Here is a 27,911-nt window from a genome sequence, read left to right as displayed (position 1 = left end):
TTTAAGAGTTCCTTAAGCAGAGGACGAAATGTGGGACAGAAGAGGCAGGAGAGGAACACAGGATTGAATTGAATAGAATAGAATAGAAAGCCTTTATTGTCATTATACAGAATACAAACAGATTTACAATGAGGACCAGAGGGCGGGAACACATCACACCAGTTTTAAAATTGCTGCACTGGCTCCTCGTGCATTTCAGGATTGATTTTAAGGTTCTTTTAGTAGTTTTTAAATGTCTTAATGGTCTTGGGCTTTCTTATTTATGACTTGCTTTTAATTTAGACTGGCTCCTAGTGTGGTTGGATCCCCATGATATTGTTTCCTCACAACAGCACCGGCCCAGATGTTTATCACTCTTAGTATTTTATACCTACATTCAATCTAGAGACAGAAATTAGAGCGTCATGTTTGTGCATGTATATTATATATGTATATTTTATATATATATATGTATATGGCAGGAAAATATCTAAAACCAGCAGGACAGGTGGTGATCCTGCACTAAGGTGCAGCATATTGGCCCTTCCATCTATATTCAGGAAAAAAAAAAATGTTATGAACTACAGTAGTAGTATTTTAAATTTCTCTCTGGGTGCAGAGAGAAATTGACAAAATTATGTTAACATATGTACTAATCTGAATACATTTTCATATTCATCTACAGGTTTTCCAAATTCAGTAAAGCAAGGAACTTGTTCAGAGGAGAGGGACAGAGCATGTGTCAGTTTCCGAGCTGTTACTAAATGCTGGTAAATAAAGGCAGAGTGGGAATTTTAAATTCTCTGAATATTAGTATATGCAGACCAGACAGCAAGCGTCATAGATGACTCATTACAACTAAAAGTGACTTGAGACTTGACTTGGACTTTTTAACGTCTCTGATGGAGCCTCCAGGATTCATCCTGATACCTCTTAATGGAATGAAACTGTATACATCAAGGTTGAGGTATTCCAAAGACAGAAATGTCAAAAAGCAGCTTGTAGAATCAGGAACACACCTTTTTATTCTGTTTCAAACCATTTAACACTTAGTGAGATTTGTCCAGATTAAAGTGGCCACGCGCCCATTTCCTGTTTGTCTTTTTGCAGCTGATTTATTGATCAAAGTTCTCCATCAATGTCATCCACACTAACACACCGAAGCAGGAATAACAAGGCAAACATTCCAGAAAACTGTTGTAAAATATATTTTGGTCCAAAAGCTGATTTGCAAAAATACATGGTTAATGAAGGAGAACATGAGTCATCACACAAGGAATCAGTCCATCACTCCGCCTGGTTCAGGAATCATTTCACTAAGTTAAGGCCAAGCTGCTGTAATGTAGTGTTACCATCACAGCCGGGTTTCCAGGCCTGTTTATGATTTCATTTAGAAGATGTGTTTAAAAAAAACAAAACAAAGAAAAGAAAAAAAAGCAAACAAAAAACAAAAATAAAAAAAGATTGAAAATGTAAATTGTTTTTTTTTCACCATTTCAAAGCAGACTTGATGTGCATTAGGAATAAAAAATTACCTAACTGGCTGCTGTCTTTCCTGACATGATAAATCAGTCCATTCTCCCAGAGATGAAAGTAATTCCTGATGAAGAGCTCTCACCAATTTTCCCTTGTGGAAATCAACTGGAATATTTTTGTCCTCCAGGTCACAGCTCCAGTTTCCAGTCAGGACACTTAGGACTGCTGTTGAATTACGGTCATCAGTGGAGAGTTTACTCTGCCACCCTCGAGGAACACTTCGTGGTTTAGTTTATTTACTGGAAACATGTCCGATTCACATTTTAACTGCAGCTTCTCTAAAGATCAGTACAGATGGAAACCCGGCTGTTAAACACAGAACTTTTAGTAGAACTAAAGCCTAAGTGTCGGTGATGCGTCATCTCACTGCTACACTTCCTACATCTTAGTCATCACACTGACACCTAAACACACAAAACTCTACAGTGTGTTCAGAACAGGTTCTGGAACTATCCTGATGTTCTGAACAATAACAAATGGCATGCTTAATTTTAAAGGCAGAATTGTTCCCAAAAGTGGGCAGGAGCAAGAGCCAATGGTACCACAGCCTGTAAGAGGTGGCAGTAAAACAGCCCGCAAGAGCTGACGGTACCACAGCCTGCAAGAGGCGGTACCACAGCCCTCTAACTATGACGAACCGCTGTGGTTCCTCATAGACAGAACTTTAACAGTAGTCAGCTTAGAGACTGGAAATGAAGAAACCGCCTGTGTTTGTCCAAAAGTCTGCCTGCCCACAAGAGGCGGTACCACAGCTAGGTGTGGTGCCGCCTCTTGTGGGCTGTGGCACCACATTTTGCACCAGCCATGCTGACGTGATAAATACTTTGACATATGAATGCGGTTCTGGAAATATTATAAAAATGAGCAGTCGAAACCAGAATTTGATCCGTTCACATTGGGTTTGGTTTTTAAACTCTGTCAATCGATTCCAGGCAAAGTGCAACTTCTGCTTCATTAAAGCTTCTCTCTCACACATTTGGCACTCAACGTTCAGACAGCCTGCTGCTACACAGAATAACTTACTGCACACTGATCTAGACAACAGCTTATCATCAATACCAGCCTATTAAACATTTAAAGGAATATTTCTAGGAAAACTAGCATCTGTGTCTGTCTCTTGCATAGTTAGAACTGTAGTCAGTTAGCTTAGAGACTGGAAATGAAGAAAAAGCCTGTCTTTGTCCAAAAGTCTGCCTGCTCTCAGTTCTTATGTCCACAACCTGACAGATGATGCAAGGATGACCAAACAAAGACTCATACTAGTTTTTATAGTCAAAAGACACCGGAATCTGCTTACAGGAAGTAAATCTGAGGATTCTTTGATGATATAATCAATAGTTTTATTGTTTCTGACTAAATAATAAATGAGTGGAGAAACTCATCATGGGTTGTTTTGTTGGAAGCAGGTGTGATTATTACCTTTGGACAGAGAAAGGCCCCTCAATGCTAAGCTAAGCTAACCATTTACTGCACAGACATGTCTAATATCTATGTTTTCATCCAACTCTGCAAGAAAATGCTTCTTTTTAGCATTTATGTAAAGTTCAGTTCAGGCTTGGATACAAACAGGAAAGTGAGAAAGATGAAATGTGAACACTTTTGACATCGATCAACGTTTAGTTTCCAGTTAAACTATCAGTTACACCTACCAACACCTACAGAAATACATCTTAAATCTTAAAAATAAATATATGCATCAGAAGTATTAAGTTATATTGCTACAAACCAAGTTTTTTCTCAGATCATCAAACTGAAATGACGATCTGTGTCTGCATATTAATGTTGGTCAAAGACTTCAGCTCTCAGCTGGAATGGCTCCTGGCCATGTAGGCGCTTCAGTTTTATGCAAAAATGTTTGAGATGAAGTCACGAAATCGTTTGGCGTACTGTTCGGGGTGAACGGTGGATATTTCTGCACCAGCCTGCAACACAGAAAAGAGACGAAGAGTTAGATCAGGTCCTCATCATCATCTGGAAGACGCTGCTCTGCTGAGGTGCTCACCCCATGTTTGACGGTTTTAGCTGCGTGAGCGGCTTTCTTCTTGGTGTCGTACTGAGTCAGAACATCGATTAGACCCATGAAGTACACTTCCCTCTGGGGGGCTCCTGGGATTTAAGACAGAACCAGTTGGATTATTTTGTGTGTGTGTGTTAATGGCAGCAGTCACAAACGTTTGGACACACTCACCCCATCATTTCAACAGAGTCCTCCAGTTTTTAACTGGACAGATTTTCAAGAAACTCTGACTTTTAGATCTTGTGCTGCAGCTAAATCTGTGTGATTACTGGAGCAGCTCTGAAAACACCATATTTCAGCTGCTGGCCTATGAAAGAATTGTGTCACATAAGCACAAAAAAAATCTTTATTTACCAAACATGCAGAGGTCAGTAGCAGCAGGTTAGTCAGTAATCAGCTGCTGATAAATTCCACATGTTCTACACCACCTGCTCGTCCAATTCATGGTCATGTACACTCAGAAGTGTCCTTAGTTACCCAGATACAGAGACAACACTGTCCTTCGAGTGTCGAATGTGTTCCTCCTCAGAGTCACTACGTTTACATGGAGCATCTTTAATCCGATCGAACTTCCCGTCAGAAAAAAAAGGTCCAATCCAATCGGCCTCAATCAGAAAGAATGTTCAATCTAATTAAGAGGTGTGGTTTAAAACTTTTCACGACTGGATCAGCAGGAAAAAATAACCATGTATACACTCACTCCGATCATATGTTGGTGTATGTTGTTTCTGCGCATGCCCCCACCCCCGGGGGACCTAATGAGTATCAGGGAAAACTTGAACAATGGCGGCAGCAAAATAAAAAATAAATAAATAATAAATAAAAAAAACACTTCTTTTCCCCAACTAGTAGGCACTGCAGATGTCAACAGCATTATGATCGTATTAAATCTGTCCATTATGTAAATATAACTGATCACTTCATCTAGCAACCATGTAAACATGTCAGTAGGAATCTCTGATCAGATTGACTTTAAGTGGATAGATGAAGTATTTTTCCATGTAAATGTAGAGCATCCCAGTTACGTTCACTTATTCTGGATCAGTTAAAATTTCTTAAAAATAATAGATTTAAAGCACACTTGCAACCATTTAAGACTAAGAGACAAAAATATATATAAAATAAAATAAAAAAAAATACTGCAGAGAAAAAAAAGGTAAAGTCATCCGATATCAAATTTGAACAAGGGCAGCACATGGACGAGACCTGGAGCTGGAATCAGAACCCAACAGAAGCAGCAGAACTTCGGCTGGTTGTCGTAGTTTACTCCGTTGCTCTTTGGTTAATCTGGTTGGTTTTATATGTTCTGTAAAGATAAGGAGGGCACGTGGGGAGAGTAGAAGGCTGGACTTTCTCCTCCTATGTTTTGTTTCCAGTAGTGGAATGTTACAAAGTATAAATACGTTGTTTTTGTACTTTGAATGTTTTTAACGTATTTCTACTTTACTTTAGATTTAGTTGTGGATACTTCTGACTTTTACTTCCCAACATATACATCTCTCTGTACGTATCTAATATCTCATTACTCAATTGCATTTCTACAGTAAGTTGCATTTTACATTTCAGTCCATTTATTCATTAATTTCTTTATATTTGTTGGGAACCAAAAACATTATTCTCAGAGAAGAAAAGACGCATTGCACCACATTTACCCGCCAGCTAATTTACATCTGCGTTCCCAGGGAAGGTAAACAGTCACGTTGTGGGTTTTTTTTTGTTTGTCTTATTTCAAATTATTATGGATGACTACTTTATATTAATGTCTTACTTTTATTTTTACTGGAGTACCTTTATGTCTGTTTATTTACACTTTACCTAAGTACAGACTGCCAGTAGGGCAGGTAGAGGTTTTTAAAATTGCCATGTCACTGTATTTTACAGCAAACGTAGGTTGACATTGTCTTGCTAAAATAAGAACAAAAACTCTGACACAGACGTCACCTGCTGCAGAATCTTCACGAATCACATTAAAGACACTCTTTGTACAAAAAACTAATTAAGGACAGGTATTAAAGTAGCTCTATATAACTTTCTGGCCTTAGAACTCCTGTGTTTCTGACTCATTTATTAGGGGTCCAAGTCTGCACAGCAGGGCAGGGCCTGCGATTTACCAGCGCTCCAGCATGCTGGAACTCTACTGAATTTGGTTAGTTTATTATTATTATTATTATTATTTTCCTCCTCCACCTCTGAAATGCGCTGGCCAGCCTAAACTGTAAGACGTTTGAGAAAGTTATTCTCAAGGCTTAGTCCATACCACAGCATCACGGTCAGAAAAAAATGACACTTGTCAGCCACAAGGTGGCGCCATGGCAGAAAAAGTACATTTTGGCTTACAATCCCCAAACTATCTCTTGGGAAGGAAAATTTTAAATCAGCTTGCACCCTGAATATTGATGGATCAGGTGAACCAAAGAACTTGAAACAAATTTTTTTTTAATTAATTTTGCAAAAAATATTAAAACCTATTATCATTAACTGGTCAAAGGGCTTTAACCCAGTCATTGTCAAATTTTGACTCATCAAACTTCAGTGCAGGGGAAAAAGATTTGTTTCGACACATTTTTAAATGTTCACATTACTAAGAAGAAATGTGCATCTAAACATTGTGCAAAAACTTTGAAAGTAATAAACAGAAGATAATGACATGAAATTCATGGACTAAGAGTGGAACTTGCTAGACATGTGTGCACATTTTGAAAAAAGTCAAACACTAGGGGGCGCCAAAATGTGAGTACTTTATATTGCAAAAACAGCTGCATGGATCCAAACTTAATGTGCAAATTCTCCTTGTCATTCGGAGAGGAAATTCTCATGGTAATGATTGGGGAAGGTGGATGTAGTTTATGAACAATTGAAACTTGACCTGGAAAAATTACTCGTTTGTCCTACAAAGCTAAGATTTGCAGGTTTTATCCCTTGAATCACACCAAACATCTCAATTGCTGACTTCTACTCCACAGAAGTCAGATGCACATGAGCTCAACATGTGTATCCATAACAGATTACTCCAGTGGCACCAAACCTGCCACAGTGATGGTCTGGATGGTCCAAGATTCATCAAAGCCAAACCTGCATTACTCTTACCAATTTTTCATTAAGCAAATTTCAATCTGAGGGGCACCAACGGAAATCTCAACATTTTAAATGCAGTTCACATTATGCCAGAATATTCTTTTGTGAGTTTTAGACTAACTTTGTATTTTTTATCAATATTTAAAAATTTCAACAATCACAAAAGGATTAAATATTCAGAATTAAATGTTTTTTCCACTTTTCTTTTATTGGAAAGCACCATTTCTTCCTGATTTTCTCTTCCTCTACATGTATCTCCATCTTTCTTATTATAAAATATAATTGTGAAGATTAAGCTCCATTTCTGCGGATGGATCCTCCAAACCTCAGAAAGGAGTTTCATGGATTCATTCTAAGGACTGGTTTTGGACAGAGACTCAGTAGTTTTACACCCGATGGAAACATTTTGTGGTGTGAACCAAGCATTCACCTGGACAACTCCTCACAGCGTACACGTCCACGTAGGGATCAAACTCGCCGGGTCCCAGAGGTCTGCAGGACGACATGTAACCAGCGATCCCCTCAGGAGAGGTACCGTAAGACCCCCCTGTAGGTCCCAGCGCAAGTCCATTTTCAGCTTCCGCCTCCTCCTCATTGGAGACCTCCTCACCCTCCTCTTCTTCCCGCTCGGCCCGGCCGACGTCATGGATGCCGAGCAGCAGGCTGTAGTCCATGATCTTCAATTTCACCAGAAACTGGAGATGTGAAAGAGTGTCAGGAAATTAGCTGCATCACTCCTCTGAAAGCAGAAAAACCTGAAACTCTGACGTGTTAAAAAGTTGGTCTGCCCGATTAAAAGTGTAAAAATAATCAGAACCCCTTTACACTCGACAACTTTGATGTTTCTCAGCGGAAAGCTGTGGGAAATCCTATTATTAACATCATGGTCCATAATGATTAATTTCTAAACACGTTTGATGAAACTGCAGCAACAACCACAAGAAAACTCACTTAATAATAATAATAATAGTAATAAATTACAAACATGTTGACTTATTATTCATGTAGCAGGATCTAAATTCATCTCTCTGACAGGAAACATGGCATTTTGTGGAGCCACGCTGAGCTGATGCTACCATCGTGTGGCCAAGGTCAGCAACAACACCTCACCTCCACGTCTCTATTCAGCTTCTCCATGAACTTCTCCTTCTGCTCCTCCGTCACATAAACCTTCTGCATGTTGTTCCTGAAGTCCATGTCCTTAAAGGTGGGAAGCTCCTTTTCCTTCAGAAAGCAAACATCTTTAGTCAGCTGGATGCAGTGAGGAGTCGTCGAGCAGCAAACGAGTAATGTGGAACAATGACATGGAATTTAGCCAAACGTTTTCATTTACCCTTTCTTTATCACTTGCTTCACGGTCCACCAGAGAGCCCTGCAAATGAGAGGATACATTTAACGTTTTAAAATGAAAGTGAGGATTATCTTTATGTAGCTTATTTTGTTTATGAAAGACAGGAAATGTGTTTATGTGAACTTAAAATGCAGTGCTTAAAAAAGACTAGTTTTAATGAGTAAATGTTTGTGACAGGTTTCTTCACCTTCAGGTCATACTTCCTGTGGACCAGCAGTCTGTGGCTGAACATGTTCCTCATGACGATGAGGTAGGTCTCCTCGCTGTCCACGGTCACCCGGTACATCCCCAGGAACTGGGGCAGCAGGGTGCTGCCATGACACTTCACTATGTGCTGCAGGAGGGAAACATTTGCATGCAGCAGTTTTATCAGATGCACCATCAGCAGCAAACCAGTCTGACCAGTTCCACACATTTGCTGCAGGGTAGTTCAGTCACACAGCTCCACAACATCATGGAAGTTCATTTAGAAAACATCATGTTCTGAAATTTGATTGGTTTATGAATGAATGAATCAGTTACCATGGTGTCATTGTACGTGTACAAACAAATTGGATGGCTTCTTTTTCAGTGTATGTACATAAAGAGCATGAATACTTTTTATTCTTTTAATATTTTTTTTATTCTCCAGGTTTGAGGTTCTGGACAGCAGAGCACCACATGCCACAAAGAGAGCTGCCATGTTTCCCAAGATAGCCGGCAGTCAGAGCTGCATCTGCCAGCTCCATTAGATGGGTGATAAACCCGCTACTGTTCAGACTGCTGACGGGGCTGCTGCTTTCTACAGCCACCATCAGTACTTTTGAGGTTGACACCACTGCTTCATACAACTGAAAAGATCCTGGGATCCTAGAGGACTCACTCATGACATGTTCACCCTCATCCCATCAGGAGAAGATACAGGAACATGAAACCCAGAAACAAAACCAGGGCTATTTGGCTGTGATTTTAATATATTTCAGTCCACTTTTAACGTATTAAATGGTTATTTTATTTATACAATAAATTTTTAACTGTCACTTTTATTTGGTTGAAGTCCACTTCAGTGAATACACTATTACCTTTTTTATGTGCTCCAGTCATTAGCGGTGGATTTATGCAACAGTTTTGTCCTACATTAACCATAAAGAAAATCAACATTAGTTAGTGGGTGCTGGTTCAGACCGGAATCAGCTGGTTGGTCATTTCAAACTTTACCAGGTCAGATGTGACCTGTCGAGTCGTTTCCATCCATAAATATTTATAAATATCATCCCTTGATCGGTCAATTATCAGTCAAAACAGGACAAGAAACATCTGAAGAGAGCAGAAATTTTTCTGTGCACCAACATTCACCTTTTCTTATTCACATCTTCTAAATATGAATAGAAGTGCAGCAGAAAGTGGCCTTCTGTCCTGGCCCACAAGGACCAACCACACAGAAAAACATTCAGACTGAAACAAGAGCTTCCTTTCTCCTCATCTCCTCCCACTTCTCTATGCTGCACAACGTTTGCACAGAACCATGTTTTGCCTGAAGTCAGAGCTACTCTCTGCAGGACTTCATCAAACCATGGCTGTTCAGCTGTTCTGGGATGAAGCAAATCAACTGCCTTCTTCCTGCAGGAAACTCAGCAACAGCTTCAACTTTACCAGGTTCAACTTTTTCCTTTTCATGGCAGCTCTTTACAGAAAAAAATGTATGTTTGGCTGCTATTTCCTTGTGTCACATAATAAATAAAAAGAGGAAACATGATTTAATTTAAAGGAGAATTTTCTCTGCTCATCAGGTTTACTGTATCCTAGAGGGGAGAAAAAAAATCAAAAATTGCTTTTACTTGTACCACTGCTGTTAATTTTTTTTTTGATATGTTGTTAATTTGTAAAGCACTTTGTAACATTTGCTTTAAAAAGGGATTTATAAATAAAAATGATTATTATCATATTATTTTGGCATTCATACTGCAACCAATACAGCTCAAATAACGCTTCATTTAAAACAGAATGGGACCAGAGATTTCAAGTAGTCAGTACATTTCCTGACCTGTTAATTTAACTGGACTAAGCATAGGATGAGAATTGATGTCAGGAATCTAGAATAGCCTACAAACATTTTGGTTGCACATGCGACCAGAACCCTTGTCCCTACGTGAATCATTGTATCTTAGGTAGAAACTCAGGATTTCTTTATGGTGAAAGTGCCAGCGACGAGATTAACTTCAGAGAATCAGTTACCAAGGTCTTTACAGTCCAAGTCATGTGTTAGTCAGAAATCTAGAGAGCCACCAGAAACCTGCTGAGTTGGACTAATGTATTTTTCTTGGTCTAACATTTCTCTGGTCTGGAGGACTTTTATGGGCTCATTCCCTCCTTACTGAGCTCAGAGAGGAACAACAGCGTGATAGAAAGCAGTTAGTCAGAAATGAGGTGGATCTTCTCCTCTGATTGGCTCTGATCAGCAGCTGTACACCGTGTTGTGTTTAAAATATTGACAGGTGAAATCAAAGAAATCCAGAACCATGAAGAACAACAGACGGGAATTATAGAAAGTGGAATCAGCTGTAAAAGCTGGAATATGTTGAAATTTGCTCCTATGTGGCTTTGATCTGTTATCTCCTCCAGTTTAAGAGTTTTTCATGGTTTTTCAAGAAAATCTGGATGAGACTTGGAGGAATTTTGACCTCTGCAGCCCCCGTCTGCGTGACGTCACCTGAACTGACAGAGATTAAGTCTGTTCCACAAGTTCAGCAGAAGAGGCCGACAGAAACATTGAAGATCTCCAGAAATAAAGAAATCCAACATTACGCAGCTCTAGAAAACATGAAGAAGCTGCCTGAGTTTGTGGTGAAGCATCAGGCTGAGAATATGCTGCTGATAAAGCAGGAGTGATGACAGATGACAGGAGTCACTGATGACAACATGGAGGACACTTCAAAAGTAGGAGCAACCTTTGTCATACAGCACAAAGCAGAAAGAGACACTAACATGGGGGAACGCAAAGTTATAGAGCCAGAAAATCATGTTCACCTCAAAAAGGGACAAGTTCTGAAGTATAAAGATGGTGACAGTAGGGTTCTACATACAGCACAAGTCATAGGGCGTCCCAGCAAAGCTACAGGAAAATATATAAACTGGTATAATGTGGTACTCATGGAGCCCAGTAGTGCTGCAGGCAACACAAATTCATCTGACATAGTCCAGCTGTTGAGCCTTCACTTAAAACCAGCTGTCACCACTGATGTTACAACAGAGGTTCGAGATGATGCATTTATGACATGAGACTTATTGCTGAACCAAGCCAAACGACAAGAGATAAAGAGTTGGAGAGACAACAATATGTTTGTAGAAGTCCAAGAGGAGCGACAAAAGTGCATCTCCATTAGATGGGTGTGCACCCTTAAAGAGACGCTCAGTGGAAATAGCAAGAGGTTTTGAGGAGTTACAAGTGTCAAACAGTTTTTCCACACCTGTAATATCTGAAATGAGATCTGCTTTTCAGGATTTTGTGTCTCTTCACAGAAAAGCTCAGATACCCCAGAAAAACTACATCTAGTACCTGCAGTCCATACACATGGATCCTCTGCAGGCTGTACAGCAAGTCCTGAACGTAGAACATTTAGGCAGGGACACAGCTCTAAAGATGAAGATGTTCAGCGATGCCACGTTTGGTAGTCTTTCAGATGGAGGCACTCACACTCGGAGCACACTCGCTGGAGAAACATTGGCAATGTCTGATGAAGTGACAATGCTTTTTTTTTACGTTGTTTTCTGAACTAACAACTGGCAGTGCTGAGCATGCTTCACCGAAAATAGACTGCTTGGAGATAAGAGGCATCAAGGAACTTATTTAGGGACAGAAAGTTGAGCAACACCAAAGAACAACTTTACCAAAAAGGGGCCAGCTATGTACAAGTTACTTGAGGCATTAAATGAAGGACAATGGAAACTGGGTTAAAGTGTTAAATGCAGCTCCTATTCAGGGAAAAGTGTTTCTTTTGGACACCGACTACACCAAGTTGTTTTATTTTGTTCATTTTGAACAAAAAGTGAGTGGGTTGTTCGAGCTGAGAATTTATTCCTAAAGATAACAGTTTTTTGTTTGTTTTTTTGAAAGACAGTGTGTTACGTTTGAAATATAGTAACACTGGTTAATAAGTACTTCTCTATTTGTTTCATGGTGTTTTATACTGTTTATGTAAAGGGAGAGGAAGTCCAGTTGCTGGTATGGTGAGGTGAACAGAAGTGGGAGAACTGCATCGTTGTGAATGTGGTGACAGTGAATAAAATTAACATTTAACGTCTTTGTGTGTAAGAGAAAGTAATGATAGGAGAGACTGATTTAGAAAAAAAAACATGGTATATAATATATCCAGAGAGAAGCTGGTTTCACCAGATTCCAGCTCAAGCTGATTATTCTCATGAAACTGATTAAACATAAATCCAGAGAAGCACATTTTCTAGAAGCAGCACAGCCTCGTAACTAGAGATGTCACGATTACTTCCCCAATTAATAGCAGGATATACATGATTAATTAATCATAAAGATCTTCAACATCATGACTTCCCATGTGGAATCATGTGTGAACCATCTCATCAGATCAGAAAGGAAAGCAAGGCTAAGCAACATGCATGTGTTACCGCTTGTGTTGCTTTGTTTTCCTTCCATGTTTTCGTGTGAAAATACAGCAGAGGAAGAGTTAATCTCCCCGAACTAACAGATTAAATCCTCCTGGTTGGATTTCTTTGCTTCTAGGAAAAAATGAGGAAGATGTTATTGTGGAGGACGGCTCATGGATCATTTCTGTTCCAACATAACCGCCTCTGCGTGAGCTTGATGCCTTTTAGTCAGTCCATCCAGGAATTCGCGATGTTGCCATCGCAACTATTAACGCTAATTCAGCCAATCGCCGCAAATTCTGCATGCCCTGCAATTTTATCCAATCACCGCAACTTTAATGCAACTTTGACCAATCAAAACACTCCTTCTCATCATCTGACCAGTCACATTCACTTCTTGTTTCTGATAGCAAACATGCTAACTTGTCTGAGAAGGAAAAATGCATTTGCCAACGAAAATCCCCTCTAAGGACAGAGCTCTACAGTTTCCCCGTGGTCTACGTGAAACTGGTGGTAAATTATTTTGTACCTCATGCAGTATTGTGGTCGAACACAAGCGGAAGTCATCAACTGACAAATATTCCACTGCAAAACACCAATGAAAGTAGCAGAAATGTGCGAACACGCGAGACAAATCACTGTGACAGAATCCTTGCATCATTTCATTCAGTGTGCTCAGAATACAGGACACAGCAGGATGCACACAAATGTGTGGGTTTATGAGAAGATGGAGGGCTCAGAGTTCAGCTGGAGTTTAACTGCAGTTTATGTTGAATAAAAAGCATTTAGGGAAGCAAAGTTACATTCAGGTGCAAAATACTGTGAATTTGAACCTTTTAATTTAGAGCTATCAGATTATTATTCTCTTAATAATTTAAGAACCGTTTAGATACTGATACAAAACTTTTCTTTTATCTTAGAAATTGTTTATTTGAAGCATTTGCGCACTTTATTTTCATCTGTTGTGTATTTAATCTGCTGAAAACAGGGTTGCATTTATGGTTTTTTAACTCAAGTTTAATAACACTGTTTAGTTGTAAAAGCACGTTTATGTGGCATCAAGAAAATACTTTATTCAGAAATTACTGAGTTATTTGTCACATACTAAAAAGAAGTTTTACTGTTTTTGTACGCCAAAGTTCTGATTTTTTTTGCGTGTAGGTGTGTTTGTGTGTGTGTGTGTGTGTTTGTAAACAATATGCGACTTGAGTGTCGTTCTGGATGCTGAAGTATTCTTCCAATTTAATTATTACAATAAAATGTTGGAATATCAGATTTTTAAATTTTCTTTTATTAATGATTTCAAACGTTTTTCAGGTGATTTTGCAAAAAATCCTTTTTCTCAAAAGCTGCTGCAAAATCAGGCATTTTAGGCTGCAATAATCACAAAAAGTGCTGTGAAATCCTGGAGGGACTGTTTAGTCATCAATATTTAATGGTCTGTAGAACAAAGTATTTAATTCCAGATATGTGGTCTTGTTTCTTTATGTCCACTGTTCCTGTTTTATGTGTGTCAAACAGCAGCAGCTGGAAGCCACAGCTAGCTACATGTTATATCCGTGTTTCTAAATTCTCTACTCAGGTTAAAAAGAAATGATCAAAAGTATTTTTATAATGTTTCCAGAAAGAAGCCTCCCCAGTCCAGGCAGAAGTCCAGCAGCCTTTTCCATCCGTTTTCTCTGAGAGAAATCCAGAGTTAATATTCAGGACTTATTTATTCTTCACATAGCAGAGAGGACGAAGGCTTACTTTACTTTGTTGTTATATTGTTGTGTTATGTTGGCATGAAAAGATAGAAATAAACTAAACTTAACAACCTATAAGGAGATTTTAATGCAATTTTTTCACATTTATCGTGTTGGAAGAAGTTTTATTGATGCAAGGCTGTTTAACTACTTTCTTGTTTACCTTCACTGGAACCACAGACGGCTAATCCTGGTTCAGATGGCTAACCTGGTTATCCTGGTTAGCCGTCTGAACCAGGATTAGCCGTCCGGGTCCGGGTCCGGGTCTTGCTCAGGGACGCCTCGACATGAGAGCGACAGGCCGAGAATCAAACCGGCAACCCTCAGGCTACAAGACGACCACTCTTCCCACTGAGCCACGCCACCCCACACAAATAAACATCCCAAAATGCTTTTCAAACTGGCTGAAAAGTAGTGGGCAGTCAGAGATTATGTGATGTAGCATCAGAGTTGAACCTTACCTGGTGGTACTCTGACAGGATACTGTGCATGTCTGCAACATCCTCGCTGGAGATCTGCTTGACGATGAGTGTACGATCGTAGGAGTTAAGGAGCAGACCTTCCCCCTGATCATCAGCACTTCTCATTGGAGAGCTGCGTGTCAACGACACCTGAGGACACGAAGACCAAAAACAAACCTTGGTACCCACAGGATGGTCTGCCTTCGTCAGACAAAAGGAGAAGAGTCACACCTGATAGTCCAGATCCTCGATACCAAACCGTTCCCGCAGATTTCGAAAGACCTGAGGACAATATTCTTTGAACTTGAAATGTCCCGGGAGGTTTTCTCTGCCAAAGAACAAGACGAGGAAATGTTTTTATTTCCTGTGCAGACACTTACCAACAGGGCTGTAGACTAACTTTCTGCATTAGCTGAACTTGTGCATCTAACTTTTTAATGTGGATGCATCCAAATGTTCCCAGCATCACCCTCAGCTCCACATTTAAAGGATTAGTAGAAGTGCTGTATGAATGTGTGTGTGTGTGAATTCGTGAATGTGACATGTGGTGTAAAGCGCTTTGAATGGACAACACAACTAAAAAAGCACCAAATAAGTACAGTCCTTTTACCATTTTATCTGCTATTGTGTCTTTGGGTGAGACATTTCACCCTCCCTTCCTCCAGCGTAAGCACCGTTGCTGTATGGATGTTTCGGGGGTCAGAGAAGCTGTTAATGCAAACTGGCAGTCATGTCGCCGTCAGTCTGTCCAAGAACAGCTGTGGCTCCATCTGCAGCTTATCATCAAGTATGAATGAGTGGATGAATAATGGAGCCATTGTTCGCGTGTTGAGTACCATCAGTAATAAAACACAATATAAATCTATTATTATTGTTATTATTATTTACCGGACAGTTGTTTGACAGTAAATGGGTCACTGATAAAAGACCCAAGGTCGAGATTCAAACCTAAGTTGCTTACTCAGCACAGCAGCCTTTCCTATCGGTAGTTTTATCAGCAAACATTAATATACTTTATAGGATGTTCGCCATGATCTTGTCCAAGATTTTCTCCAGGATCTTCTCCAGGACTGCCTCCAGTCTCAGCTCCATCACTCGGGGTGAGTCTGATGGAAGCTGCTCTGGTTTTCTCCTCCTGGTTTATCAGCAGCATATTCTCAGCCTGATGCTTCACCACAAACTCAGGCAGCTTCTTCATGTTTTCTAGAGCTGCGTAACTTTGGATTTCTTCATTTCTGGACATTTTCAGTGTTTCTGTCAGCCTCTTATCCTCTGCTGAACTTGTGGAAGAGACTTGATCTCTGTCAGTTCAGGTGACGTCACGCAGACGGGGGCTGCAGAGGTCAAAATCCATTCAAGTCTCATCCAGATTTTCTTCTTCATGAGGTTCATGAACCATGAAAAATTCTTAAACTGATGGTGGAGATAACAGATCGAAGCCACATAGGAGCAAATTTCACCATATTTTAGGTTTTACAGCTGATTCCAGTTTCTATAATTCCCGCCTGTGTAGTTTCTTGTGGTTCTGGATGTCTGATGTTCACACAACACGGTGTACAGCTGCTGATCAGAGCCAATCAGAGGAAAAGATCCACCTCTTCTCTGACTTTACCTGCTTTCTATCGTGCTGTTCTTCTATTAACACACATACAGGGTCTCATTATAAAATTAGAACATCATGAAAAAGTTGATTTATTTCAGTAATTCCATTTAAAAAGTGAAACTTGTATAATGTAGACATTCATTCCTCACAGACTGACATATTTTAAATGTTCATTTCTTTTCATTTTGATTATTATAACTGACATCTAACTAAAACCCCAAATTGAGTTTCTCAGAAAATTAGAATATTGTGGAAAGGTTCAATATTGAAGACACCTGGTGCCACACTCTAATCAGCTAATTAACTCAAAACACCTGCAAAGGCCTTTAAATGGTCTCTCAGTCTGGTTCTGTTGGCTACACAATCATGGGGAAGACTGCTGACCTGACAGTTGTCCAAAAGACAACCATTGACACCTTGCACAAGGAGGGCAAGACCCAAGAGGTCATTACTAAAGAGGCTGGGTGTTCACAGAGCCACGATTACACACCTGCTCTAACTCTGTCACCTTTTGCACACATATAGTATAGTATAGTATTATCAGTGTTGTTTTTTTATTATTAGTATTATCAGTGTTGTTATTATTATTATTAGTATTACCAGTGTTATTATTATTATTAGTATTATAGTATTATCAGTGTTGTTACTATTATTATTGTTATTATTATTAGCACTGTTGCTGCTACTGTTATTATTACACTGTTACTTTTACTATTATTATATTATCATCTCACAGGTGCCCTTAGTGTATCTGTTCTATTTTTCTACTTTCAATATTTAATATTTTTGTGCATTTTGTGTACTATACTGGACTGCTATGACAACTTAATTTCCTCTTGGGGATGAATAAAGTCCGTCTGTCCGTCCATCCATCATCTATATATATCTATATCAGTTTATTCGGTGAGACGACGTGTACTGAATCACTTAAAACCGCAACTGCTGCTGATAATTTAATTTGTATATCAAAACATGTGAAATAAAAATAAAAGATATCTATTCATGGCCTAGTGCATCACATTTCTAAAAGATGTCTTTATACTTAACTTTCAGTTGCCTCCATGTATGTTTTTCCTCAGTGGGACTGAATCTAAATAAAATTAAGATTTTGAATGTAAACGGCTCTCTGACTAGCTCTGCACAAGTCTGCTAACAAACCATTAATTTGAATCAGGTGTGTTGCAGCAGGGAGACATCTAAGACCTGCAAGATAGTGGGCCTTGAGGACCAGGTTTGGGGACCTCTGAGTTGAAATATTGATGGATAGAATAAAATCTTAATTTTATTTAGATTAATGGCTTGTTAGCAGACTTGTGCAGAGCTAGTCAGAGAGCTGTTTACATTCAATCAGGTGTGTTGCAGCAGGGAGACATCTAAGACCTGCAGGACAGTGGACCTTGAGGAACAGGGTTAGGGACCTCAGTTTTAACACACATGCTACAGCTTGTCATTGGACAGGTGGATCCAAACTTCCACATTGATTCAGGCAGCAGTTTTCTTTTATAATGCTTCTCTCTACTTAGCAGCAGCAGTAGTGTTCCCCTTTTTTTTCAAAATACCTCTTTGTATTGCCCATATACTTTTTCTCCCTTCAATTAGGGGAAATAACTAGCTTTTGTCAGCGGTTGCCATGGTTAATCTAGGTAACAGGGCTCCATTGTTGATGACTTATTGTTGTAGTTCTTTGGGAAAAGATACTGAAGAGACTGAACCAATTCAAGGCAGCTGTTCTGGAACCGAAATCTCAGAGTTGCTCAGCTCATAGTAAGTTAACCCAGAGTTTCTGACTAGACCCAAGAGTTTGTTGAAGCTCCTTTCTGGAACAGGCCCAGGAACAGACTGTTGTTTTGTTTTGCTTTTTTAAGGATGTTTACCTCTAGAGGACTGGCTAAATGTCTGTGCATCTTACTTGTTGAAGAGGTGGTTGTTGACCTTGATCTTCGTGTTGGCTTTGAAGTCATCAGGCAGCAACATGACTGGAACAGGAACTTGGTTGAGATCATTTATCTGGAGAGAAACAGGAACATTCATTAAAAATTTGCTCTCTGACTGTTGAATTAACTTGGGATTTTTTTATATCAAATCGATTGTAAAGAGAAGAAAGGACAACTTGATCATGTCAGATCCAGTTTAACACACACTTTGCATCCTAAAAACGGCGCGCTGCCCGGCGGCTACTGCCTCAGTCTGCCTGACCCTGTTCATGTTTATATGTTGCTGGTGTCTACTCTTGGACGGGTTTGTACTGGAAAAATTTTTGGTTGCACCTGTTGCATTGACAATAAAGTTTCATTCATAAATGAATACACAATGATTCACGCAGGAAAAATATTTTTCAGAACTCACACATATGTGATATCATTTCTTTATCAATACCTCATGAAACAGTACTGTTTTGCAGTTTACGGCTGCAACTACTGACTATTCTGATAGTCAACTATTAAAAAGACTAGTCGACAAATCAGATTATGTATCTCATAATTATTAAATGACTTATTTCATTTTCAGCTTTGAAAATCTTGCATGAGGTTGTTATGCAAGTCCGACGTTGGTCCTATTTAGATGTTCAAGCATTGCAGACATACTTCGTTGGTACGCAAGGTCCACTTTACAAATCTCACATGAATTTAATGTATTTTGTAAGTTTAATGAGAAGTTGTCCCAGACTTTTGACGTCCGCTGCCATATTTTTCCCCTGGCGGACTTTATTGTGCGTGTGCAACTCTCCGCAGAGATAAAGAAGAAGAGGATCTCTCACTCTGTAGTTTTTTTTTTGTTTGTTTTCTTGGCCAACAATAGTCAACGGTTAAATTCGTTTTAATTTTTTTTGTCGTCTATTGTCAACAATGTCAACTAATCGTTGCAACCTTATTGCAGTCACTCACATTCTCAGGCTGTACATATCCAACATGACACGCTGTGAACTTGAGATGATGTGACAGCAGGATTTTGTACTTTTAGATTTCTTTTGTAAATGGGATCTTTCTTTATAACCCTGACAGAACATTTCAGAAAGAAAATGTCGAGTTATGAGGAAAGTCCTCACACGTGACTGAAATCCAAATTCCATATATGTATGATGTGTAGAGATCTACCATCGGCCTCTCTGGATCCCAGTAGACCAGGGATCACCAAATCTGGACCTCTTGGGCCAGTGTCCTGCAGGTTTTTAATGCTTCCCTACCTACTCCAACACACCTGACTCAAATTAAATGGATCCAACAGCCTGAACAGTTCTGCACAACATTCATGAATTTGTGCAGAAATTCATGAACTATTTGTTCATGAATATATACGTACGCATATACATATATATGTACATATATATATATATATATGTACATATATATATATATATATATATATATATATATATATATATATATATATACATACATACATACATACATACATAAATTGTTTATAAAATACCTCTTCTTGCCCATATGCTTGAATAAAAACTTCTTGCTCCGGTCGGGTGAAATAACTAGCATTATGTCAGCAGTTGCCATGGTGAAGCTAGGTATCGGGGATCCATTGGTGATGGCTTTTTGTTGTGGTTCCCAACTCTGGGGAAAGATACTCCGAGTTGATTGAACCAACTCACAGCAGCTGTTCTGGGACCGAAAACTGGATAGTTGCTCAGCTCATAATAAGTTAACCCAGAGTTTCTTTTTAAACTCAGAGTTGGTTGGACCTTCTTTCTGGAACATGCCCCTGTTTTGTGTACAGCAGTTAACAACAACTGGTTCGATATTTGGATCACACTGACCCATATAATCATCCTGTGATCATCCGTTACATTAGTGTTATGTATTTATTAATCCTGATTTAGTCAGAAGAAGGGCCCAGGCTGAAAACTTCTGCTGTAAACTAGAGATGAAAACATGTTAGTTTAAGGATGTTTAAACATCACATGAGAAGTGTCCATGTGGATAAATATACGCTTTTTCTTTTCTCCAAACGGGCAGTCAGTTTCTCTGACAGGTGTGATTTCTGTGTTCCTCATTCCTATCTGAGCTAACCTACGTGTGAGCTGGCAGGTAGCTGCTCATGCTAACACCGTAGCTAGCATTAGCATGCACCAACATTAGCTTCCACCGACTCACCGAGTGATTGACGCCCCATATGAAGACGCTCAGGACCGGGTCGCTGGCTCGGAACACTTTCACCTTCTGCTGCACGAAGTGTTTCTTCTTCGTCTTCGTTTTCGGCGCCAGGATTACCATGGGAGTAGATGTGGCCCCCGAATTACCAAGGGAAGCCATGGCGGCAGACTACCTTCCTCCGTTCCCTGCTGAGAGAGCTGAAGCGGGCGGTGACACCTCTTCCTGATGGATAAACTAAACGAGCCTCTCCCTGGGTTCCTCCATAGGACTGACTGCTCCACAGCGATGGACTTTCTTTCTTTCTTTCAATAAAAATATTGTAACTTTTTAACAACCCACTTTTTTAAAACACAAACACAATAAACATTTAATAAATGAAGAAAGCCTGTTGAGTAAAAACTCTGAGTATGTTAACCCTGAGTTGGGAGAAAGTGGCTATGAAGTTTTTATTTCTACCGGCCAAATTGAATGTGTGTGTATATATATATACATATATATACATATACATGCGTGCTGTACATGCTCACTGTTGAATAAACTAGACTTAAACTTCCTGCAGTTTTAGTTCAGGTAAAAAAGACAAGTCCCTTCACTTAAGTTTGTGTAACAGGTGATGTTGCCACGGCCAGTATGGCGGACACACTAAGGTAAAGCAATAACTGGCAGCTGTTGATGCTGTGTCTATGTTTATATGTTTAGAATCACATGACCTAGTTACAACTGTTAAGCCGACACTTTTTCTAGAGCACAATTTAATATTTAAGCTACCAAAGTGAATCATTCATATTCACTCATAATTATCCTAAACAATGACTTACAGTGAGTCAGTCTGCGCCCCTGCAAGCCCATTTTATGTTCAACCATGAGGGAGTTTATGATTAACGTTTTTTCATGGTTCTCTCTCTTTTTCAGCCACACTGAGGAATCACAATCAAACATGTGTAGAACTTTGTAGGTTATTATATTTATCATGTTGCTCATCTTAAAAAAAAAAACAAAAAAAAAAAAAACAATAAATTAATCTTCATTCTGTGACTAAATAAGGCAACAGGAAGTTAGGCCCAAATCCCGGAGCAACAATCACCAGAGGCAGACGACAAACTAAGATGGTTTAATGAAATAAGACACAACTTCATCTTCTTCATTTGATTCAGCAAGCTAGACCCGACTATAGCGTATTGTTGTCATATATCATTTGGTGTTTTCTCAGTTGAACTTGATCATCTTGCTGCACACAGGTACTTTTACATTTTCAGGTCCACTTATATATGTCAGTTTGATGCAAAGAGTCTATCACCTTCTTGATTCTATCCCAGCCTTCCAGGTTCATCAGCGTTTCTACATTAAAAATCGTCATTCTGGTCACTCCCAGCTCTCTAAACATCCTTCTGTGAAATCTTGCAGTCTTATAAGAACATGTCTTACTGTTTCTTCATTTCCACATTCCCATTTTCCATCTGGAAGCTTTCCTATCAGAACCAGCCCACTCCTGAGTCCACAGTGACTAAGTCTCAACCTAGAACTACTGAACTACTGATGGAACAGCTGGCCAGCAAACCAGAGGACACACAACAAGATCTGCAACACCGCTCAGCTGCTCTCCAAAGTTTGTATTGACTGTATTTGCTGGTCTCAGGAATTTCTAGTGCCGACTCCACAGAGATTTAACCGGATTGGCCTCATCATGTCCTTTCTTTTTCATGAGATACTTTAATCCCAGTTTATATCTTCAGAGTCTTAGTCTTCTCCCACTTCTACCAACAGAGCTGATATTGGAGTTTTAATAAAAGCTCCACTGCACACTCTTAAAGCCTTTGCCTGATTCACATCCAGTTTCTTTATCATTGATGGGGCAGCTGATCCGTATGTTGGGGGTTAGGGGTAGGCTCTGTATATCATTATGGTACTTCAGTATTAGCACCCCATTCAGCAAACCCTAATCTTGTATTTTCTTATGCCCAAATACTATAAATTTAGATTTGTCAGTAGAGATTTTGAAACTCCAATCATTTGCCCATGCAATTAGTTTTTTGGACTTTCCCTCCCCTCTTTCAAGTCTGCCAGACCTACCCCATGTAAAGGAAAATTATATGATTTATTTAATCAGACGTCCATATTTACGTATGTAAGGGAGTATAAATGAGCCTTTATCAACCCCATGCCAACACTCTTATGTATACGTCAAGCTAGACACCAAGATGAAGGAAATGGCTAAAATAGTCTTGAAGTTATTGAAGAAATTGGCATTTTCTCTAATTGCTGCAATCTGGGTTAGCTGTTAAAGTATTTAACATCTACCATGATGTCATTTTTAATTAATTTATTTATTGCTAGTAATTCTGGGCATTATCTGTTGAGTTAGAAGCTCTAATGGCAAAATTCATGGATCCAGACGGTCATCCCCCCACCCCAATTCTGATCACTTGTTCCTTATTCCATTTCTTAAAGCAATCAAAATCTGTCCATAACCTTTTGAGTCATGTTGCTAACAAACAGAAAGACAAACCAACACTGCCGAAAACATAACCTTGTGTCAGTCAGCACGTGTTTGCAAGGCACCAGGTAGTTTATGTCATTCCTTAATCACCCTATTAAAAAGCAATTTGAGCAAAAGCAGAGCTTCTTTTAGGAATTCACTCTCCATGAGCAGTCATCCTCGAGGAGCAGAGCTGAATAAATGCTTTCATTAAGGGGTCCTTTTGTGAATTATTTTAAAATTTGGAGAGTATATTGCAGTGATGATACTGTAGAGGTTTCCTGTCCAGTACTTTTAAGGTCTGATTGGTTTCATGGTTGTCGGACTTGCTTGAGACCAGCAAGGCAAACAGCAGTTAATATGTGAGAGCATCTTTGCAATTAGAATCACTGTTGGTGCTTCCACAGTTAATGAATTTCTAATATTTCGAAAAAAATATCCAAACTATATTTTATTGTTTTATTAATCTTCTTTATATGTTTTTGGATCCAAGATCACACCTAAATATTTAACTTCCTCTATGTTACATCCTCATAAAAATGAAATGTTCACATGTTAACTGTGTTTCCAAGATCTCTACTGAACCACTTGCAGCATTAAACATGTGTCACTCTTGGGCTTCGAACACATGTAAGACATGGAACTCAGCAACTTAAATGGTCTCTGTCTACCCTCTGTTGTACTCATAGGTGATGTACTGTAACACACAAGGACTGATATTGATCTCTACATAAAGCATTACTGTAACCCAAATTAATAGGTATAACTCTATAACTCTACATTATTGTTTGACCATGACATAAACATTAGAGGAATCCACTAGTTACACTTCTTAGTAAAGTACATCCTAAATTTAAGTGTCTTTCCTATGTGTATAAATGACTGTTGTGGGAGAAATTTCCTTATTACTCATTCATTATTTATTCATGGTATTTTATTATATTTATTTATTGATCTTTATTACATTAAACATTTTCCATTATTTAATAATTTGATCCATATTCATATTTTATTCGGCTTATAATGATCTTTTCATATAATACTTAGACTTCGACTGTTCTTTTCTCAGATTTAAAGGACTTTTTAAGGGCTGTATCTATATTCATTAAGCATCATAGATCATCACTTAGCCAGGCCAAAGCCTGTTTACTCTTATGCCTTAGAGTTATTTAGTAGCATGTTTTGCTGTGACATTTGCATTAAATCGTCACAAGCCTCTTCACAATTTTTATTGCAGACTAAATTACGATAATTAATTTGACCTAGTTCATTCTTAAAGTACTCCAGGTTTTATTTTGGAGTACAAGAAATATGTGATTTTCCATTTTTTTGTTTATATTTTTGTACCTAGTTTTAGATAATTTCCTGGCAACTAATAAAAGATTGTCATCAGACAATTTATGAATTTTGTTCTACTTTGTTAGTAAAAACTTAAATCTGTCAAGGTTTGAGATAATCTTGTGATAAATGTTGCATTCAAAACCACTTAAGTCAAATGAAATGTTTTAATATCAACAAGCCCCTTTTTTCTGGTTAAACCACTCCCCTTCACATACAGGCAGTAAATATACTTTCTGGCAATATTTAAGATTTGAAAAAATATCTCATGAAGACTTTTTTGATAAAAAAAAAATATGATCATGTCTGAAAAGGAACAGACTGAACAAACATTTTATAGTAATATATGTTTTATTCTTCATTTTTATTATCATTTATATTTGCAGACTTGCAAATTTCTTACAGGTCTGTTTGGGACCCATCACCACGGCAACACATACATTGGCACTACAAGATTGGTCAGAAAGAGGTCGTTTCTACTCACATTTCTTGTCTTTTGCAACATTGGGAGAGACGTAAGTTACCATAACTATAACAAACCAGATGTCTTTTTTCTTTTGCACTGAAATCAAATTTTATATTATGTGCCAAAATGAAATACAGCAGAATGAGGACATTCTCATCTTTCAAATAAAGAAAACATAAATAATAAGAAACTATCAATGACAACTGTTTGACATACAGCAGGTGTGATGAATATGATGAGTTTTGAGTTTTTTTTAAAGAGCCCAACATTTCCCCATCATGACATAAAATAATCTCTATATTAAATAAAAAACTGCTGACAATATAAAAATACATGGCATTGTACTGTAGTTCATTAAATAAACCAACAATTCATATATAAAATATTATACTGATGCGTATAAAAATATGCCTTACAACTTCTCTGAAAAAGGGAAACAGTCCACCAAAAACATGTCAACATATGTACAACCAACTAATGAGGCATCCAGGATCATAAGACTATTGTTTCTGACTCCACACACACACATTATCCAGTTAGTGTGAGTAGGTGTGTGTTTGTGTGTGTTTGATGGAAATGCACCTTCAAAAATAAATTATTAGAAAAGCAGTTTTCTGTCAATTAATTCTGGTTGTTGGTGAATCTTTGGAGAGAGGGAGAGAGCACGGCGAGGCAGACACTCTCTGGTGTCTCATCGCCTGTGTTAACAGTATTTCAGCCACTGAGATCAGAACTAACTCAGGCAGTGTCAGCTATACTACAGAGAAAAGAAAGAAAGCCGGAACAAAAGCTAAGGAGGAAAGAAAACGCCGCTCGGTGATGTGAGCATGCAGCATGACGCCACACCATGCTGCAAATGATTCTAGAGGGGGCATGAATGTTAAACATGTGTATATTTTCCATAGGAAGTGGTTTATCCCTGCTACCCCCTTTCCAGGCAGTGTTTGGCACACGCTAAAGCTACCTCCCTCTCCCTGTGCTACTCCTCCTCTAGGCTCAGAGCAGTAAGACAGACTCCTCTCTCACTCCCCATCGCATGGTAAAGCACCGTCTTCGCCGGCATGTGAAGGCACGGACACACCAAGCTCATCTACACACCAACAGTGGCCTCGTTGCATGCCCTTGGAGGAGCGGCACTGCGGGGGGCGAGACAGATAGAAATTAACAATAATAAAAGAAAGTTGCAAATAACATTAGGTAATACAGAATCTATTACACCTCCACAGTATCACCAGGTCAGAACAACATGGCATCTTCACAGAAGTGCTGAGATCCAAAAACAGCAAACAGCCTGCAACTCTCACTACAAAATCTGTCATCACATCCCAATGGGTAATACTTTACCTGCTTTTTTCTGTAGAAGCCGCGGGTGTCACAGTTGGGTATGTAGATGTCCCGGTCAGACTGGAAGATTGTCAACTCCAGACCCCTCAAAACATTGTTGAGCAACTTGCGACAAGGAGTCTGAAAGCAGTGATGCAAACGACACTTCAAACATCACAAGAAACAGCTGGAAGCTGCTCTGTCCCATCAGTGTCAGCAGAAATCCAACCCAATTGACCAAAAGTAACCAAAGTAAACATATATCTTCTTGACAAAGATATAGATGTTTAAAGTCTTTATGTCCTCTCAGAGATAAAGAACTTTGTGTTTGTAATACCTATTAGCTTTCTTCAAAATTCATATACTGTATAATAATCTTTAAAATATGTAAACTGAGTTTTGGTTTTAATATTTGCAAGGTTTCAACACCGTTATTTAAGTTGCCAGAGACATGAAATCCTGGTATTTAACCCATTGATTCTAACCAAAATTAACAGCAAGTCCTGCACCCCCCCACCAACACCACCACACACACAAACACACACCCCATTTTAAATTACCTGGATACACCCCTCCATAAATCCTGGCATTGATATGAATCCATTACAGTCAAAAGCATGAAGTAAATGTGTTTCTGTTTATTAGATGCCACATATTGTCTGATTGTACTGTTACACCACGTTTGAGCAGGAGCTGCTGTCGTATCCACCGTAGCATCCATGCCATCTCTAAAGATGCAGGCCAGTGGGCTGTTACAGTAACAAATTTCCATCTGCAGTGCCTGGCTCAAAACTTTCCTGATTCACATCATGCTCAATTAGTTCTGCCGCATAGCAGCACACACATCATGCACCATGAGAGCGGTGTATGCGTGCTGCTACAGCATCAGAAACAGCAGCAGATTGTGCAACATGCAACCCCTTTACGTCCTATACAAGGTTATATGTTTGATTTTTTTTATCCTTTACTCATTAGAGAGAGACAGAAACATAAGAACTTACTTTTTCAATGTCACCGCTGTGTGAAGGATGTGGACCTGAAAGGAAAGGAGGAAGAGCTGGCATGAGAATGGAACATTAAATAAAATCCAGTGTCAAATTATGCAACATTACTACATGTACTGCAGATAATATGGTTACACTTCATTTATATATATATATATATGTATATATATATATATATATATATATATATATATATGTATGTATAGATAGATAGATAGATAGATAGATAGATAGATAGATAGATAGATAGATAGATAGATAGATAGATAGATAGATATGTATTGCTCAGCAGGTGTCCAGAAGACGTCAACAGAAGATGTCAGTCTGTGGCTGTCCGTTCAATGAGAGACCTAATTTACAATTGACTGCAGTATCTAAGCCTGAACAGCAGATGGAGATCCTTGCAATAAAAAGCTGTGATCAGGATGAAGGTGACAGTGTGATAGTTTCACAGTCATCTCAGATCCTCCACAGAGAGGCTGACTTGCAGGACAAATCTTTGTCATGCACCCTGAAACTGAAATCACTGATAAATAAATGGATGCTGGTATGAAGAGGCCGAAAAAAAAAAAAAAAAAAAAGGCTTGATGAAAACATTTCTGTAGCATCATTTCTACTTAATGGCAGGACTGGAAGGACATTTTTAGCTATAGTGACTGTAGAGGTGCTGCAGAGCTAAACATCTAGCTGTGCAGCACAAAATGCAGCATAAATGTTACACACTGGGTGACACAGCATCACATGCACGGGCTGTGCACAGTTAAGAGGTTGTCACCATATACCACTGTACATCACACCTACTGACTGCATCTGTAAATGCATGAGCTAGCAC

At 38.9% G+C, this 27,911-nt stretch overlaps 2 protein-coding genes across 4 annotated transcripts in view; both read right to left on the bottom strand.

Moving 5' to 3' along the window:
• Positions 1 to 986: 986 nt before the first annotated feature.
• On the bottom strand, positions 987 to 20,688 carry pip4k2ca (phosphatidylinositol-5-phosphate 4-kinase, type II, gamma a). Of its 3 annotated transcripts, XR_006012448.1 has the most exons (11): positions 20,473 to 20,688; positions 18,273 to 18,370; positions 14,992 to 15,088; positions 14,761 to 14,910; positions 8,146 to 8,292; positions 7,941 to 7,979; positions 7,718 to 7,831; positions 7,038 to 7,302; positions 3,518 to 3,621; positions 2,251 to 3,437; positions 987 to 2,138 (listed from the first exon to the last, which is right to left on the bottom strand). XR_006012448.1 is itself a non-coding variant. In XM_042003826.1 (10 exons), the coding sequence occupies exons 1-10, from the start codon at positions 20,629 to 20,631 to the stop codon at positions 3,357 to 3,359; spliced, it is 1,254 nt and encodes a 417-aa protein (XP_041859760.1). In that variant the 5' UTR covers positions 20,632 to 20,688; the 3' UTR covers positions 987 to 3,356. The 3 variants fall into 3 exon arrangements, 2 of the variants coding, with proteins under 2 accessions (XP_041859760.1, XP_041859761.1); XM_042003826.1 differs by having other exon boundaries at positions 987 to 3,437; XM_042003827.1 differs by lacking the exon at positions 20,473 to 20,688 and adding an exon at positions 19,796 to 20,150 and having other exon boundaries at positions 987 to 3,437.
• Positions 20,689 to 24,618: 3,930 nt separating this feature from the next.
• The window catches only part of LOC121652395 (insulin-like growth factor-binding protein 5), a 4,077-nt gene continuing 784 nt past the window's right edge, over positions 24,619 to 27,911 (bottom strand). The window contains exons 2-4 of the mRNA XM_042005172.1: positions 27,077 to 27,111; positions 26,097 to 26,216; positions 24,619 to 25,888 (exon numbers count right to left, since the gene is read on the bottom strand). Coding sequence (XP_041861106.1) covers positions 25,775 to 25,888; positions 26,097 to 26,216; positions 27,077 to 27,111 — 269 coding nt within the window. The 3' untranslated portion in view covers positions 24,619 to 25,774. The remainder of the gene's footprint in view (positions 25,889 to 26,096; positions 26,217 to 27,076; positions 27,112 to 27,911) is intronic.

This window comes from Melanotaenia boesemani, chromosome 13 (assembly GCF_017639745.1).
Source record: "Melanotaenia boesemani isolate fMelBoe1 chromosome 13, fMelBoe1.pri, whole genome shotgun sequence".
In the NCBI taxonomy this organism is placed as follows: Eukaryota; Metazoa; Chordata; class Actinopteri; order Atheriniformes; family Melanotaeniidae; genus Melanotaenia; species Melanotaenia boesemani.
The sequence above is the reverse complement of the archived record's forward strand: the minus strand, read 5'-3'. Positions and strand labels throughout refer to the sequence as shown.